The following is an 18,941-nucleotide window of genomic DNA, read 5'->3' as shown; positions in this document are numbered from 1 at the left end:
GAAGAGGTGGTCGGAGTGATCCTCGATTGCCTTGAGAGCAAGGCAAGGCGAGATGAGGGTGTCGGTGAAGGCACCTCCAATCGTTCTGCCAAAAGGAAGAATAAGAAGCAATGGAGCGAGGACTCGCTCATGGCCACTGCTAACCGTAAGGGTGGTTGGAAGCCCATGGAGGGCACTCCAAACCACTTCAAAAAATTACTTGAAGGGCCATGCTCGAGCCACACCTTTCCTGTCAAGCATCTGCTCAAGGACTGCAGCCTCATGCGGCGGTTCCTTTCTGGAGGCTCCAACAAAGGGGAGCAGGGGAAGGACCCTCCCCCCACTGCAGACGATGCCAAGGAGAAGAACGATGGCTTTCCAATGCTAGATGACTGCCTTATGATCTTTGGAGGATCAGCAGCCTATGGCTCCAAACGCCATTAGAAGGTCGCACGTCGTGAAGTCTACATGGCCCAACCGGCCACCCCTCCCTTCCTCCGGTGGTCGGAGTCCGCCATAACCTTCGATCGGACCGACCATCCAAATATTGTCCCACACCTGGGGAGGTATCTGCTTGTGGTTGACCCAATCATTAGCCCAAAGTGACTCACCAAAGTACTGATGGATGGAGGCAGTGGCCTCAACATCATGTACGCCAAGACACTCGATGAGATGGGCGTCGACTGGACGAACCTCCGCCCAACCCGAGCGCCTTTCCACGGCATCGTGCCTGGGAAGCAGGCCATGCCACTAGGGCAGATTGATTTGCTCGTCACCTTCATGGATCAGTTCAATTATAGGACTGAGACTCTCACCTTCAAGGTGGTTGGGTTCCCCAGAATCTTCCACGCCATCCTGGGACGTCCATGCTACGCGAAGTTCATGGCCATCCCCAACTATACATACCTCAAGCTAAAGATGTTGGGCCCCCACAGGGTCATCACTGTCAGCACCTCCTTCCAGCGGGCCTACGAGTGCGAGGTTGAGTGTAGCGGCCACGCCACAGCAATCATCGCCTTCGGGGAACTCACGACCCTCAAGGAGGAGGTCTCCGTAGAAGTGCCCGACATGAAGAAATCAATTGGGTCGTTCAAATCGGCAGAGGGCTTCAAGGAAGTCCTCATAGATCCCAGCAGCTCCGAGGGTAAAATGGTACGCATTGGTACCACACTTTCCTTCGGATAGGAAAGCGCACTCGTCGACTTCCTCCGTGGCAACAAAGACATCTTTGCATGGAAACCCTCAGACATGCCAGGCATTCCAAGGGAGGTTGCAGAGCATACCTTGAAGATCCATCTAGGCTCCAAGCTGGTAAAGCAATGCCTGCATCGCTTTGACGAGGAGAAGCGCAGGGCCATCGGTGAAGAGATAGCAAAACTATCGATGGCCGGATTCATCAGGGAAGTATACCACCCAGAGTGGTTAGCTAATCCCATTCTTGTACAAAAGAAGAGCGGGAAATGGAGGATGTGTGTTGACTATATGAGTCTCAACAAAGCATGCCCAAAGGATCCGTTCCCTTTGCCATGCATAGACCAAATAGTCGACTCTACCTCGGGGTGTGAAACCCTCTGCTTTCTTGATGCGTACTCTGGCTACATCAAATCATGATGAAGGAGTCCGACCAGCTCACGGCATCTTTCATCACCCCCTTCGGATCGTTCTGCTACGTTTCAATGCTGTTCGGACTAAAGAACGATGGGGCTATGTAGCAGCGCTGTATGCTTAGATGCTTTGGGGACCTCATCAGGTGGACCATTGAGGCCTACGTTGATGACATCGTAGTTAAGTCCAAATGGGTTGACCACCTCATTACCGATCTTGAGCAAACCTTTGCGAAACTCCAGGTGAATGGCATCAAACTCAATCCTGAGAAGTGTGTTTTTGGGGTCCCGAGGGGCATGCTACTCGGCTTCATCGTCTTCGAGCGTGGCATCGAAGCCAACCCAGAGAAGATTTCACCCATCACAAGGATGGGCCCAATTCAGAACATACATGGGGTTTAGCAAATCACAAGGTGCCTCGCCACCCTCAGCCGATTCATCTCGCGCCTTGATGAATGGGGTCTCCCCCTTTATCGACTCTTGAAGAAAGCCGACCGCTTCAAGTGGACATCCGAGGCCTAGGAGGAACTTGACATGGTCAAACTGCTTCTGACAAGGCCCCCGATCCTAGTTCCTCCAAGCAATGGAGAATCCCTTCGGCTATACATAGCAGCCACCATGCAAGTGGTCAGCGCTGCCCTGGTAGTAGAGCAGAAGGAAGAGGGGCATGCCCTGAAGGTGCAACACCCTGTGTACTTCATCAGCGAGGTACTATCTGACTCTAACCTGCTACTCCTAAATCTAGAAGCTCCTATACACCATCCTCATCACCAAGAGGAAGCTATGCCACTACTTCGAGTCACACCCCATGACGGTCATGACGTCATTCCCCCTCGGTGAGGTCGTCTAGAGCTAGGATGCCATAGGAAGAACCACGAAGTGGGCACTCGAGTTGATGGATCAAGGCATCACATATGCCTGTCGAACGGCGATCAAGTCCTAGGTGTTGGCTGACTTCATCACGGAATGGATCGAGGTCCAGACACCACCGGTGATCATCGAGCAAGAGTACTAGATGATGTACTTCGATGGATCGTTGATGAAGAAAGGTGCCAGCGTGGGGCTAGTCTTCATATCACCCCTCGGGGTCCGCATGAGGTACATGGTTCAGCTCCATTTCCCCTCATCGAATAATGTGGCTGAGTATGAAGCGCTCATCAACAGCCTATAAATCTCCATCGAGTTGGGCATCCGATGCCTCAACATCTGAGGTGACTCTTAGCTAGTCATCAACCAAGTCATGAAGGAGTCGAGCTGCCATGACGCCAAGATGGCTGCGAACTGCCAAGAGGTCCGATGGCTAGAGGACAAATTCGATGGCCTTAAACTCAATCACATGCCAATGCACCTCAATGAGGCGGCCGACGCACTTGCAAAAGCGGCATCCGATCGAGAGCCGGTGCCAATAGGCATCTTTGCTAGCGACTAACATAAGCCCTCGATGTGCTACGAAGGGTCAAAATAGGTCGACGATGGCCCGCTTGATCTAGCCCCGGGGGCTAACCAACCGACGGCTCCATCTGGCGCCGAGGTCATAGAGCTTAAGGAGGATCTAGCAATAGAGCCCGACCCTCTAGATGACTAGAGAACGCTCTACCTTGACTACCTCTTCCATGACACGCTACCGATGGACAAGACGAAAGCTCGACGGCTCGCACGTCACGCCAAGTCCTTCATTCTTGTAGAGGGCGAACTCTACAAACGAAGCCACATTGGGATCCTACAACTATGTATCCCCATCGAACAGGGGAAGCTTCTACTGAGCGATATCCATGGTGGGGTCTGTGGTCACCACGTCGCACCTAGAACCTTGGTTGGGAACACATTTCGATAGGGCTTCTACTGGCCCACTGTAGTAGCCGACGCTGAGCAGATCGTACGCACCTGTGAAGGGTGCTAGTACTATGCTTGGTAGACTCACCTCCTAGCCCAAGCACTCTAGATGATCCCTATTATGTGGCCCTTCGTGGTCTGGGGGCTCGATCTGGTTGGACCTCTCAAAAAGGTGCCCGGGGGCTACACCCACTTGCTTGTCACCATAGACAAGTTCACAAAATGGATCAAAGCTTGGCCAATCTCTGTGATCAAATCCGAGCAAGCCATGCTGTTCTTCCTCGACATCATCCATCGCTTTGGGATGTCGAACTCCATCATCATGGACAACGGCACACAGTTCACTGGTAAGAAATTCCTTTGATTCTACGATGAACAACACATCCAGGTCGATTGGGCCGCCATTGCGCACCCCCGAACGAACGGGTAGGTCGAGCGCACAAATGGCATGCTCCTACAGGGCCTCAAGCAAAGGATCTTCAACCGGCTAAACAAGTTCGGCACACGCTGGGTCGCCGAGCTCCATGTAGTGCTCTAGAGCCTAAGGACAACTCCCAGCCGGGCCACTGGCTATACTTTCTTCATGTTCTATGGTTCCGAGGCCATCCTCCCAACCAACCTCGACTATGGAGCGCCAAGAATCAGAGCATACGACAAATAGGGAGCCGAGCCATCCCACCAAGATGCCATGGACCAGCTAGACAAAGCTCGTGACATCGCCCTCCTCCGTTCGGCCAAGTACCAATAGGCGCTGCGGTGGTACCATAGCCAATGGGTGTGGGACCAAGCCTTCAACATTGGGGACCTAGTTCTCCACCTTGTGCAGAGCAACAAGGACCGTCACAAGGTCTCCCCACCCTGAGAGGGACCATACGTCATCGCAGAAGTACTCTGGCCAGACGCCTACAAGTTGAAAACCATCGACGGCGAGGTCTTCACCAATGCTTGGAATATCGAGCAGCTATGTCGTTTTTACCCTAAAATAAACGCATACTTTTTCTTATCAGTTTTTGTCTTAAAAAATCCCCGATCTTTAGTGACATCCGACCCCTGCAAATTGCGAGGGTTCAGACCTCACTCGGGGGCTGATATAAGTATGTGTATCTTGCAAACACTCTCCGTGTGTTATCTTTGCAAACATTCTCTGAGTTTTCCCTCTTTCCTCATGGCAAGTCCTAAAGGCTAGGATTTCGGGAACAAAATCTGAGTATAACTGGTAGGACTATGGGAAACCCATGCCCTAGCGGCTACGGCCTCGTTGCTCACCAGCGTGATCAAAATTGGCTCACCCGCACTCCTAGTTTTTGCGACCTTAACTATGGGAAGGGTCGGAAGGCACCAAACCTCTTTTACAAAAAGAGGGAGAAGAGCTGAAAAGCTGCTTGCCGTAACGAAAGTTGAAAACTTATTCATTTTTTTTGCACAAATTCATCGCTTACAAAGTGATTTCATCACAAAAAGGACTAATGTATTCATAAATACAAAAGACTATTCACTCGGGGGCTCCCCAACAACTTATTCGATTATAGTTTCTGACCAGTTCTACTATGAGCACTACTACGGTCACCGTGCCACGCTCTCCATCGGCAACAGTCCTACCGCTCCGTGGGATCCTCGAGGGCGCCGTCATCTACAACGTCGAGCACCATGTCGGCGACTGTGGTGCCCTCACTGGGGCATCTAGGGACTATGCCATTGTGATCAGCAGCAACCTTGATGAAAGCATCTAGGCCCCTAGTTGGGTTTTGATGATTAATGACAATATATGATTACTATGACTAACGTATGTTTTGCAGAGGCAATTAAGTTAGGTCATGGTAATAGAGATCGATTGGGCTATAATGGTGGTCATGCCCCTACGATGGAAATCGTTTTGGTTTTCAAAGGATGGATGACAAGGTTAAGGATGGACTAGTTCTAAGTGTCATTTGGTGTTGAAGAGACACTTAGAGTAGTTTAGGACTTTGTTTTTCCTTTGGCCATACTATTAAGAGGGGTATGGATGGGTAGCTTGACCTAGGTGAGTCTAGTGGGTTAGGTGTGGTGCACACTTGCTAAACCTAGCACTAGGTTGCTCCTAAAAAGCCCTTAGATCCATTGGAGCAAACTTCATTCATGTACGATCAAAAATTGGAAGTGAATGGAGGGTCAAATACTGACTAGACGCTGGCTTTGGTGTGATCGGACGCTGGCACAGAGTCTGGTTAGTTCATTTGATCAAGGTGAAGTCGTCTGGAAGTGACCAGACACTGAGAGGTGAAGTGACCGAATGCTGAGGGCTAGCATTCGGTTGACTGCAGTAAGGTTCCAGAGAGGGGAAATCACGATCGGATGCGTCCGGTCACCATTTGATCACTGGAATTTAGGGTGAACTGACCGGCGCATCCGATCAACATGACCGGAGCATCCGATCACCCCATAGAGGCACATAATGGTTCATTTTTTAGCCCATGTTATAAATACTTCCTCCATTCATGTGTGGGGTACTTTTGCTGATTCCAACAGCTGAGAAACATCTTTGTGAGTGCCAAGAAGAGCAAGGTCCTAGTGAGGTGATTGAGATTTGAGAATCCCAAAGGGAGCCCTCATTAGTGAGACCAAGAGTAGCAAAGTGTGCATCCACCCTTCTCATTAGGCTTGTCATGGTCAAGTGAGAGTTCGTGCTTATTACTCTTGGTGATCGCCATCACCTAGATGGCTTGGTGGTGATTTGGAGCTTGGTGATCATCCGGTGGAGCTTGTGGATGACCCAACTCAAGTTGTGAGCGGTTGTGGGTGATACACTATGACAGAGTGTCGAAGAATCAACCCATAGAGAGCACTTGATCCTTGCGCAGATCAAGGGGGAGCTACACCCTTGCGCGGGTGCTCCAACGAGGACTAGTGGGGAGTGGCGACTCTCTGATACCTCGGCAAAACATCGCCGCATTCCTCCTTCTCTCTTTACTTTGAGCATTTACTTTGAGCAATTTAATACTTGTCTTTATATCCATAGAATTGCCATGCTAGAGTAGGATTGGAACTTAGGTTGCAAGTCTTTTTATGCGGTAGAACATTAGAAACATTTTCTAGGCATAAGGGGTTAATTGGGCTAACCATAGGATTTAATTATTGAAAGAAATTTAGAATTTGCCCAATTCACCCCCCTCTTGGGCATCTTGATCCTTTCAATTGGTATCAGAGCCTCATGCTCACGTATTTAGGCTTAACCGCCTAGAGAAAGATGTCTCACAGGGATGGACCTCCTCCTATCTTTGAGGGGGATGATTTTTCATATTGGAAAATTCGTATGGAGGCATACTTAGAAGCTCTAGATGTTGGAATACTTAGAGCCGCCTCACAAGGCTTCCCAAAACCTCGGGATGCTACAAACCTACAAGGCGATGAGGTGAATTATGAAAAATGGAATGCAAAGGCTTGAAACACCATCTTTAGAGGCATTTGCAAAGATGTGTTTAACCGGGTGAGGAACCACAAAGACGCCCATTGTGGGGGTATTAACCCCTATACCCTTACGGCTAAGCTTGGGCTAGCCCGGATCAATGGGTTCAGTCCACCCGAAAAACGACGTGCGGCTCGGTCCACCTAATCGGAGTCCCGCACAAGGAATCAAGACGGATTTGGCGACCAAGCAGGATCCTGGTCGGTTAGAATAGGAATCCTTGTCCAGCCACATATGGCAATTGTAACTGACTAGGATTAGTTTCCAGATCTGTAACCCTGCCCCCCGAACTATATAAGGCGGGCAGGGGACCCCTCTAAAAAACATCTCTCATTGACATACAGCAATACAAATCAGACGCAGGACGTAGGTATTACGCCTTTTTGGCGGCCGAACCTGGATAAAACCTCGTGTCTGTCTTGCGTCACCGTCTTGTTTGGGGCTTGCGCATCTGTCTGCCGATAATCTACTACCTTGGGCATACCCCTAGGTAGACTACCGACCATATTTCGTCGACAGTGGCGCGCCAGGTAGGGGGTGTGCGTACTGCTCTCCAAGCAAACAAGATGGTCATCATCTCCGGCTCCATGGCTACGCCCAACGGCCTCATGTTCACCGTCGGCCAGATCACTTGGACTACCGGCCCTAGCGTCTCCATCGCCATGACCGCGGAGGAGGCGTGGATTCAACCCGCATCGACGACTACTTCACCTGCATCGGCTACGGCTCCGACCACGGTGAACACGGCTCCGACCACGGTGAACACGGCTCCGACCACGACAAACACGGCTCCGACCACGATGGATCTGGCTCCGACCATGGTACATCTGGCTCCGACCACGCCCACAGCCACGCCAACAACCCGTCATCCGCTTCCCTGCTACAGAGGAAAGCAGATCGACGACACCAACCTGCACGACTCCATCGATCGGGTCGGCATCAAACTCGCTGAAACCCTAGCTCTGGTAAGTACGATTCAAAGCCAACCTAATGAGCAGGTAACAGCTCCCCACAATAGATCTATCCGACCGGCTCGGGCCAGTCATCCTGCATGGCTTGGAATAGATCTTGTGGTCGTATCTACTCCTGAGGGGCGCTCCGCTCGTCGCCAGCCAGCCTTCGCGACGGGTCTCTGACTCTGCGAGTACGAAGTCCCGACGGAGAACCACCAGGTCTAGCCCTACGGCCTGCGAAACGCTGCCTCCAGCTACGCGTACAACCTACGACGCCGCTCGGACCTATGTTCTATCCACCGATCTCGGCCAAAGCCATGCAACATCGTAAACATGGTCCGGATTGAAGATTATCAAGAAGGATCCATCCACACAGTCCGAGAGGGTGACTCCAGCTCCTCATCCGGCGTCGCATCCAACGCATCTGTCCACACCGAGCTTCAGCGTCACGAAGATGAAGGCGTCAAATACGATCTGGATCTACCAGACCACGCCCCGGGTTTCCCCCAATTTCCAGTCTTTCCCGCCAAGACGAGGGGATTTGATCCATGTTGTCAGCAACGACGAGCCGCCAGCAGTTGGCGAAACAGAACAAGAAAAGACTGCACGCGAAGCACGCAATATCGACCGGTTTAATCGCCGGCAAATTGAAGCTGAAGCAGACCAGGAAGCACGATGCATAAGACTCCGACCTCGTGACCTCAACAATGCTTTCGACAGGGTGGGGGACAAACAGGTCTTCAAGACCCCAAGCGCCAACGTGGCCGTCGCCATGGTGACAATGCAGCGGTTGCCCAACACTCCCGAGACCCAAGCAGTCCGTGATGACATACAAGCTTATCTGACAGCTGCTATGGCTCAAACCGCGGAGATGAATCAAGCCTAGGCCCCATCAGTTTCTGTCGAATCAAGCCACAGCCGCCAATACTCGAGTCGCTCACAGCCACTCAACCAACGTGGCTCGCGCAATAATGACCCATCAGACAACCGTCAAGGCGGAAACGGTGGTCATGATGGTGGTCGGGACGACAACCGCCGTCGGGAGGATAACCGCCATGACGTTCGAGACGACAACCGCCGAGATAACCGTGACAATCGCCGTGATAACCACGGTCGCAGGGCTAATCCAGATGGCAATCGAGATCGCCGCGATGGCAATAACGATCTCCGCCATTACCTCGTCGGACGTGATCTGCGTGCTCGCATCAACCAGAGAGCCGACGATCGTGCATCCCATGAAAGCTATCGCCGTATGGAGTATGACACCGCCCACGGTCCGCCGGGTCTGAAGCAGTTCACTCCACACCTGCGCCAAGTCATATGGCCCAAGAATTTCAAGCTCGAGAAGCTTCAGAAGTACGACGGCAAGGAAAACTCCGAATTATGGGTCATGCTCTACGAAACTGCGTGCCGCTCAGCCATGGCCGACTGAGCACGTCATGTCTAACTACTTCCCAGTCGCTGTTGGTCATGCAGGTCACCAATGGCTGGTTAGCTTGCCAGTGAACTATTTTGACTCTTGGCAGGAGCTCAGGCAGGCCTTCATCGACAATTTCATCGCTACTTGTGAACAACCCGGCAACAAGTACGATCTGCAGCGGATCCGAGATCGGAAGGATGAACCACTACGCGAGTACATTCGGCGTTTCTCGGAGATGCGCATCAAGGTCCCATCAATCTCCAACAACGAAGCAATCGAGGCTTTCATCACCGGCCTCCGCTTCCACGACGCCCTAAGAGATAAGCTCCTCCGGAAGAGACCCGAATCAGTCACAGCGCTTTTGGCCACCGCTAAGAAATACGCGGACGCTGACGACGCTAAAAAGATAATCGTTGAAGAAGCAGCAAGGGTTCCACGCTCCGACCACCCTCCACACCGCGACGATTACCGCAGCAATCGTGGTCGGAATGACAATTTTGACCATCGCAACTAGCGCAACGACTCCCGTGACCACCGTGATCAACGTAATCAGCGGCGCAACCGCCGTGACGATTACAGAAGCAAGCGCGCTCGGGAAGACGACGGCGAGGTCAATACCGTGAAAAAGGGCAGCGGACGTCGAAACTACGAGGACGACTACGCCAAAGCATTGAAAGGACCCTGCCAGCTCCATCCCAAGTCGAACCACACCATGGAGAATTGCCGCGTCCTCAAGACTATCTACACGCGTCAACAGGCTCCGGATACGTCCGACAAGCTTAACGACGTGGGGGAACAGCGCAACGAGGACAACGACGACAATGATGCAGATCCTCGTCATAAATACGTCAAGCCGACTGATCGCGTGCACACCATCATCGGCGGCAAGGTGTCCATTGAGACCAAACGAGAACACAAGCTGCTCACCCGCGCTTGCTTGAACGTGGCAAAGACCGACAACCTTCTCACCGATCCGCGGCTTCCTCCGTGGTCTCACCGTGAAATCTGCTTCAGCAGGAAGGACCAATGGGCCGCCATACCCGAGCCAGGGCGTTTTCCCCTGGTCCTCGATCCTTGTATCAACAAGGTTCAATTCGACAGGGTACTGATCGACGGCGGCAGCTCCATTGATATACTGTTCAAGAACAGCCTGCCCGCTCTGAAAATAGCCCAGGCGGACCTGAAGCCGTACGAGGCACAGTTCTGGGGCGTTCTCCTCGGACAGAGCTCCACACCTCTTGGGCAGATCACGCTACCTGTGCAGTTTGGGACTCCGGACCACTTCCGCACCGACTACGTCAACTTCGTGGTCGCTGATTTGGATGGCACCTACCATGCTATTCTTGGTCGACCGTCGCTCACCAAGTTCATGGCCATACCTCATTACAGGTATCTAGTGCTCAAGATGCCCACTGAGAAAGGAGTTTTAACCCTCAGGGGCAACGTATACGCAGCTTATACCTGCGAGGACGACAGCTTCAAAATAGCAGAGGCCCACGACCTCTCTATTCGCATGGCCGAGACCATGCTCGACGCTAAGAAGACCCCGGCCGACTACTTGGAGATCCCAGAGCTCAAGGCTCCGCGCAAGAACATCAGATCCAAGGAGCACAAGACGATCCAGCTGGTCGAAGGCGATCCTAGCAAAACAGCCCTCATCGGGGCCGACCTGGATCCCAAATAGGAAGACGCACTCGTCAGGTTCTTGAGGGGCAACGTGGATGTGTTTGCATGGAAACCTTCCGACATGCCCGGTGTACCTCAGGACTTGATTGAGCACTCCTTAAATGTCAACAGCAAAGCCAAACCAATCAAGCAGAAGCTACGATGGTTCGCTCGCGACAAAAAGGAGGCGATTAGGGTAGAAGTTACACGGCTTTTGGCAGCCGAATTTATCAAAGAAGTGTATCATCCGGAATGCTTAGCCAACCCGGTTCTTGTACGCAAAAAGAATAATGAATGGAGAATGTGCGTTGATTACACTGATCTCAACAAACACTGCCCTAAGGACCCCTTTGGCTTACCTCGCATAGACGAGGTCGTAGATTCAACCGCCGGTTGCGAGCTGCTTTCCTTTCTCGATTGCTACTCTGGTTATCACCAGATCGCTCTCAAAAAGGACGACCAGATCAAGACATCTTTCATTACGCCTTTTTGGCGGCCGAACCTGGATAAAACCTCGTGTCTATCTTGCGTCACCGTCTTGTTTGGGGCTTGCGCATCTGTCTGCCGATAATCTACTACCTTGGGCATACAACCAACGCACGCTCGGGAAGACGACGGCGAGGTCAATACCGTGAAAAAGGGCAGCGAACGTCGAAACTACGAGGACGACTACGCCAAAGCATTGAAAGGACCCTACCAGCTCCATCCCAAGTCGAACCACACCATGGAGAATTGCCGCATCCTCAAGACTATCTACACGCGTCAACAGGCTCCGGATACGTCTAACAAGCTTAACGACGCGGGGGAACAGCGCAATGAGGACAACGACGACGATGATGCAGATCCTCATCATAAATACGTCAAGCCGACTAATCGCGTGCACACCATCATCGGCGGCAAGGTGTCCATTGAGACCAAACGAGAACGCAAGCTGCTCGCCCGCGCTTGCTTGAACGTGGCAAAGACCGACAACCTTCTCACCGATCCGCGGCTTCCTCCGTGGTCTCACCGTGAAATCTGCTTCAGCAGGAAGGACCAATGGGCCGCCATACCCGAGCCAGGGCGTTTTCCCCTGGTCCTCGATCCTTGTATCAACAAGGTTCAATTCGACAGGGTACTGATCGACGGCGGCAGCTCCATTGATATACTGTTCAAGAACAGCCTGCCTGCTCTGAAAATAGCCCAGGCGGACCTGAAGCCGTACGAGGCACAGTTCTGGGGCGTTCTCCCCGAACAGAGCTCCACACCTCTCGGGCAGATCACGCTACCTATGCAGTTTGGGACTCCGGACCACTTCCGCACCGACTACGTCAACTTCGTGGTCGCTGATTTCGATGGCACCTACCATGCTATTCTTGGTCGACCGTCGCTCACCAAGTTCATGGCCATACCTCATTACAGGTATCTGGTGCTCAAGATGCCCACTGAGAAAGGAGTTTTAACCCTCAGGGGCAACGTATACGCAGCTTATACCTGCGAGGACGACAGCTTCAAAATAGCAGAGGCCCACGACCTCTCTATTCGCATGGCCGAGACCATGCTCGACGCTAAGAAGACCCCGGCCAACCACTTGGAGATCCCAAAGCTCAAGGCTCCGCGCAAGAACATCAGATCCAAGGAGCACAAGACGATCTAGCTGGTCGAAGGCGATCCCAGCAAAACGGCCCTCATCGAGGCCGACCTGGATCCCAAATAGGAAGACGCGCTCGTCAGGTTCTTGAGGGGCAACGTGGATGTGTTTGCATGGAAACCTTCCGACATGCCCGGTGTACCTCGGGACTTGATTGAGCACTCCTTAAATATCAACAGCAAAGCCAAACCAATCAAGCAGAAGCTATGACGGTTCGCTCGCGACAAAAAGGAGGCGATTAGGGTAGAAGTTACACGGCTTTTGGCAGCCGGATTTATCAAAGAAGTGTATCATCCGGAATGGTTAGCCAACCCGGTTCTTGTACGCAAAAAGAATAATGAATGGAGAATGTGCGTTGATTACACTGATCTCAACAAACACTGCCCTAAGGACCCCTTTGGCTTACCTCGCATAGACGAGGTCGTAGATTCAACCGCCGGTTGCGAGCTGCTTTCCTTTCTCGATTGCTACTCTGGTTATCACAAGATCGCTCTCAAAAAGGACGACCAGATCAAGACATCTTTCATCACGCCTTTTGGCGCCTATTGCTACACGACTATGTCGTTCGGGCTCAAAAACGCCGGTGCTACCTACCAACGCGCTATACAGGCCTGCCTCAACGACGAGATAAAAGACGGCCTCGTCGAGGCTTACGTCGACGATGTAGTTGTCAAAACCAAGGAAGCACATACCCTTGTTGACAATCTGGAACGCACCTTCGCAGCCCTTAATACGTTCCAATGGAAATTAAACCCAAAGAAGTGCATCTTTGGTGTCCCTTCTGGCATACTGCTCGGCAACATCGTCAGTTACGACGGCATACGCCCTAACTCGGAGAAAGTCAAAGCTGTCTTAGACATGAAGCCCCCAAAAAAGGTGAAGGATGTCCAGAAGCTCACCGGTTGCATGGCTGCTCTAAGCCATTTCATATCAAGATTAGGAGAAAAAGGACTACCGTTCTTCAAACTGCTCAAATCGTCCGAGAAGTTTGAGTGGTCGGAGGAGGCAGACGCTGCCTTCACGCAGCTGAAACAATACCTCACTTCACCTCCAGTACTTACTGCTCCCAGAGAAGACGAAACTCTCCTACTTTACATTGCGGCAACCGATCGGGTGGTTTCCACTACAATAGTGGTCGAGCGCGACGAGCCGGGCCACGCCTACAAGGTACATCGGCCAATTTATTTCATTAGTGAGGTACTCAACGAATCCAAGACCAGGTACCCGCAGATTCAGAAACTGCTCTACGCCATACTGATAACATCCTGAAAGTTGAGACATTACTTCGATGGATATCGTGTGGTGGTCATGACCGAGTATCCTTTGGGGGACATCATTCGCAATAAGGATGCGAACGGGCGCATCGTCAAATGGGCAATGGAGCTATGCCCCTTTTCCTTGGAATTTGCAAGCCGTACTACAATCAAGTCTCAGGCACTCGTCGATTTCATCGTCGAGTGGACAGACTTAAGCACGCCTGCATCTCCGGGATCCGACAAATATTGGACGATGTACTTCGACGGTTCTCTCAACATTGACGGTGCGGGAGCAGGAGTTCTTTTCGTGTCACCATCCAAGGAGCAGCTCCGGTACGTCCTTAGGATTTATTTCCCAGCATCTAATAATGCCGCCGAGTACGAAGCATGCCTGCATGGTCTACGCATTGCGATCGAGCTTGGAGTTAAACGTCTCTATGTCTACGGAGATTCGGCTCTGGTCATCAACCAACTCAACAAAGACTGGGACACGACCAGTGAAAAGATGGACGCATATTGCAAATCGATAAGAAAGCTGGAAGGCAGGTTCTATGGCATCGAGTACATACACGTGGTCTGGGATAAGAACCAAGCAGCAGATGCGTTGTCAAAGTTAGGATCATCCTGAGCCAAAATCCCACATGGCGTATTCGTCCAAGACCTGCTCACGCCTTCCATTGAAGACGAAGATTCAACGACCAACAAAGTTTCAGACCAGCAATTAGTGGCTACAGTTCCGGCGCCAAGCACAATCGAGCCACTTCCGACCGCTCATGAGCCGGACTGGAGAACGCCTTTCATCAAGTACTTGACAGATGGTAGCGGTTATATCGATCGAACAGAAAATGAGCGCCTGATGCGTCATAGTAAGCAGTATTTGCTCGTCGATGGCAAGTTATGGCACAAAAACGCTAAGGAGGAAATCTTGATGAAATGTATAACCCAGGAGGAAGGCGAGCACCTCCTAGACCAAATCCACTCTGGCTCCTACGGCAACCACGCGGCCTCGAGAACACTAGTCGGTAAGGCTTTCCGAGCAGGGTTCTATTGGCCAGTCAGCAGTGGCCGACGCAGAGAAGCTAGTCCGCCGCTGTGAGGGTTGTCAGTTCTTCTCCAAGAGAATCCATGTACCAGCACATGAGATCCAGACGATTCCAGCCTCTTGGCCCTTCGCATGTTGGGGACTAGACATGATCGGGCCTTTCAAACCAGCTCCTGGGAAATTTACGTGCGTCTTCGTGCTAATTGATAAGTTTTCTAAGTGGATAGAATACATGCCTCTGGTATAGGCATCATTAGAGAAAGCTGTCACATTCCTCGACCAGGTCATCCACCGTTTCGGCGTGCCCAACAGTATCATTACTGATCTGGGTACTCAGTTCACCGGGAACGCTTTTTGGGACTTCTACGATGAAAGGAGCATAGTTGTAAAATACGTCTCGGTGGCGCATCCTAGAGCTAATGGACAAGTCGAGCGGGCAAATGGCATGATCTTAGATGCATTGAAGAAGAGGATGTACAGAGAAAATGATAAAGCTCCTGGAAGATGGCTCAAGGAGTTACCAGCCGTTGTCTGGGGCCTCCGAACTCAGCCCAGTCGTAACACCGGCGTCTCACCATACTTTATGGTTTACGGCGCTGAGGCAGTCCTTCCACCAGATATAGCTTTCAGATCAGCACGGGTAGAGAACTTCGACGAAGGCAAGGTCGACGAAGTACGGGAGCTAGAAGTCAACAGCGCAGAAGAGAAAAGGCTTGATTCCTGCGTACGCACGGCCAAATACCTTGCTGTTTTGCGCAGGTACTACAACAAGAACATTAAAGAGCGTTTCTTCATGGTCGGGGACTTAGTCCTGAAGTGGAAGATGAACCAGGCTGGTGTCCACAAACTCGCAACCCCATGGGAGGGACCCTACATGATCAAGGAAGTCACACGTCCAACGTCTTACAGGTTAGCTCATCTAGACGGCACGGACGTACCGAACTCATGGCACATCGACAAGCTTAGACGATTCTATGCTTAGCTACTGAGATATGTACTCTACTTACATTTTCGATTTATTTTAATAAAGCAATTATGATTTCTCCGACCACTCTAATGTGTCACTACGAATTTTATGGATATTCTGACTTAGCCAGTACAAGCCGACCACCACTCCTTCTACGGTTTTAGGAGCAGGTCCTGTCTCCGGTTCCTCCCAACATGTGCACGGGATCCGCTCTCTACGTTGCGGGTGATTGGCAGGTCCCCCCTGGTTTGACTTGTCCGTGTCCACGTGTGCACAGGTCATGTTACCTCACACTCCGACCACATGCCAACCAGGGCCACACAAACCCCTCGGGATGATGTGTCGAGCAAAACGGTACAATTAAACCGAACGTTAACACGTTCCCACTTAGTTACACCAACAAAAAATTTCAAGCTTAAACACGTTTTGTATAAAGCAAACAAGCTTGTAATGATATACAGTTACGTTATTACAAGCTTGCCTGAAGAGGCTCAAGTTTACAATAACACAACTATGTCCTCCTTCTACAGCTCTAAGCCTATTACATTGGCTGGTCGGCGAGCAGGGCATTTACTGCTCGTCGCCTCTGATACCCTACTCGAGTCTTGAGGACTCTTGAGCTAATCAAGCTGAAGGAGATGGCCCCGCCGGTGCCTAGGCTGGTCGAGACCGCAGGCTTCGTCGGTTGGCTTGCAGCCGACGGCATTTCCAGCTGACTTGTCGATGGCATACCCTGCACAGGTGTTGTCCCACCTCCGCACAGGTTAATATCGCCAATTATCTTTGACGACAAGTCCAGCTGGGCCGTCCGAAGCTCTTCGGCCTTGTCTGGGTCTATCTCCTTCGGGTACCCAGCCTCCAAGTGTTTGAGATCGATCAGGGGGTAGTGAGCACGCACCATGCTTAGCACATGGGCACCCGTGTACTCACCCGCCTCCTTCATGAAGTCTTGGAACCATCCCCATGCTTGCTTGCATCTCTCGACCAGTCCGAGCTGAGGCGTCCTTAGCTCTTCCTCTGTGAGCGCCGGGTCGATAAGGTCGAGGACGGGCACAATGCCAGTTGCCATTTCTTGGCACCGCTTGCTCCACGTGTCCCTGCTCCTCGGTGGCCTTAAGGCATTGTGCTTTCCAGTCGTCACGCTCCTTGATCACGGCCTCAAGGTGCCTCTTGGCATTGACTTTCAAAACTGAAAACAGTACAAGACATCAAACGTGATGATACGACAAGGCAATGTGGGCAATTGTATGAGAAAGGTGGTCTGGAGTGCTTACTTTTCAGGTCGTCCTTCATCCTGTTAGTGTGGTCTTGGAGTTCCGACTGGCGGCAGTGCCAGTTTTTCGTTGTCCTCCTTCAGGCGACCACATTCTGCAAGCGCACGGCTGTTCTCTCCCTGGAGGCGGGTCACTTCAGCTTCTAAACCTGCATTACAGCTATTACTGTCAAAAACAAAACAACACAAGTCCCGCACTTGTTATGATACGGTGAACACTTACCTGTTTTCTCCTGTTCTTTGCTTTGGAGCTGGCCGACCAGGTTTTGGTTCTGTGCCTCTTGGTCTGTCCTCTCCTGGTCGGCGGCTTCAAGTTGGCGCCGTAGGCGCTCCACTTCAGCCGTCAGCTCCTTGTTGGTCATCACGATTCCTTCTATCTGGTCGAAGCACCTTTTGCGGTATCTTGTAGTTTTCATCAAGTCCTGCACACAGACAAGCTACGTCAGACAGTTCGACTACACAACAGGGTCAAGGACTAAAGCCAAATATACCTAGACTTCAGTCACTAGACGCTTGGCCGCTGTTCGACTCTTAAGGTCTCTTTAACCTCTGGGATTTCCTCATGCATGACCCATTCGTCGTTCCGATAGCGCGATACATATACATGTTGTCGCCTATCTTGGGGACGGCCCAGGACTTCTTCTACTTCGTCCTCTTCAGCCTCCTGTTCGGGAGGCGGCACTGGTCCAACGTTTGCAGACTCCACGACCACCACGGCTTTCCCACGAGCCGTCGCATCGGTAACCATGTTCCGGGCAACTTCTGGCTGCTGCCCCTTGGCTAGATCCAGCTCCCTTGGCGCCGTGGTAACCGCCTCGTCAGGGTTCGCGCTTGGAGCACTTGTATTCTGCTCGGGGACCGGCGTCTGGTCGTCCGCCTGCTGAGACCCAGGCGGAGTCCCTGCCATGGGCTCCTCCACGGCTGGTTGCTGAGCAGTTGGTCCCGCTGTTGTTGGTGAGGATGTTCCGCACCCAGCTAGCTGGTCGGGGTTTTCGGTGGACTGAGATCTAATGAATTCAGAGACAAATTTAGACGACAATAGCATCCAGTACAAAATGCAAAGCTTACATCAAAAATATGGATACTTACAGTTTCGATTTGCGGAAGGATGTGGCGAAGGAACGTCTCCTCGACCGTCCCTGCTCAGCTTGCTCGGCAGTTCCCACCGGGATTTGATCAACCTCCGGTACGGGCGCCGGAGTATGATGCGGCATGTTCCCTTCAGTCGGTCCTCTGTGCAGCAGCGGTCGGTGCTGTGACCACTGCTGGTCCAGAGGAGCCACCCTGCTCTAGTCGGTGCCCACCTGCCTTCTCCTCTTTCGGGGGACGAGCCGGAAGATGTCAGCATCCTCTGCTTCGTCGTCCGACAGGGGGAAGATGGCTTGACGCCGTTTGCTGGCAGCCGGACACTTGCCAGCGGCTCTGGTCGAGGCGTCTTCTACGGTCTCGAGTACCGCCCAGTGAACGTCGTCGGTCCTGGTGCTGGTCTGGGCGGCTGGGCCGGTAGCTTGTGGCCATTCTACACCAGGGGGAGGCGACACGAACACTCCCGCCCGGTCACGGCCATTATACTGTGACACAAAATGAAGGAAAAGACAGTTATTTTCTTGATACAACATGACTCTACAGTTAAAAGGAAGCGTCATTTACCTTTGGGGGAGGTCGAGCCAGCTTGAAGGCGTGCTCGATGGCGTTCAGTGCAACATAATTCGGATCAGCCAGATTGAACAGCTCTCCAATCCTGGCCTTGATCTCCGTCTTGTCGAGCGGCTCTTTCCTGGTCCTTGTCGGATCCGCGCCACCTTGGTATTCGAAGCCAGGATGAATCCTTTTCTGGCATGGCTGAATTCGTCGGCTAATGAAGTTGCCGACCACGC

At 52.0% G+C, this 18,941-nt stretch overlaps 1 protein-coding gene across 1 annotated transcript; it reads left to right on the top strand.

The window, feature by feature from the left end:
• The first annotated feature begins 600 nt into the window (after positions 1-600).
• Positions 601-1,164, top strand: LOC136465779 (uncharacterized). Its single transcript, XM_066464384.1, has one exon. The coding sequence runs from the start codon at positions 601-603 to the stop codon at positions 1,162-1,164; it is 564 nt and encodes a 187-aa protein (XP_066320481.1).
• The last annotated feature ends 17,777 nt before the right edge of the window (positions 1,165-18,941 follow it).

This window comes from Miscanthus floridulus, chromosome 7 (assembly GCF_019320115.1).
Source record: "Miscanthus floridulus cultivar M001 chromosome 7, ASM1932011v1, whole genome shotgun sequence".
Lineage (NCBI taxonomy): Eukaryota > Viridiplantae > Streptophyta > Magnoliopsida > Poales > Poaceae > Miscanthus > Miscanthus floridulus.
This window is presented reverse-complemented; position numbering and strand designations above follow the sequence as displayed.

Bases quoted from the DNA above. Each gene is read 5' to 3' on its own strand.
- LOC136465779 (XM_066464384.1), top strand. From the start codon at position 601: ATGGATGGAGGCAGTGGCCTCAACATCATGTACGCCAAGACACTCGAT.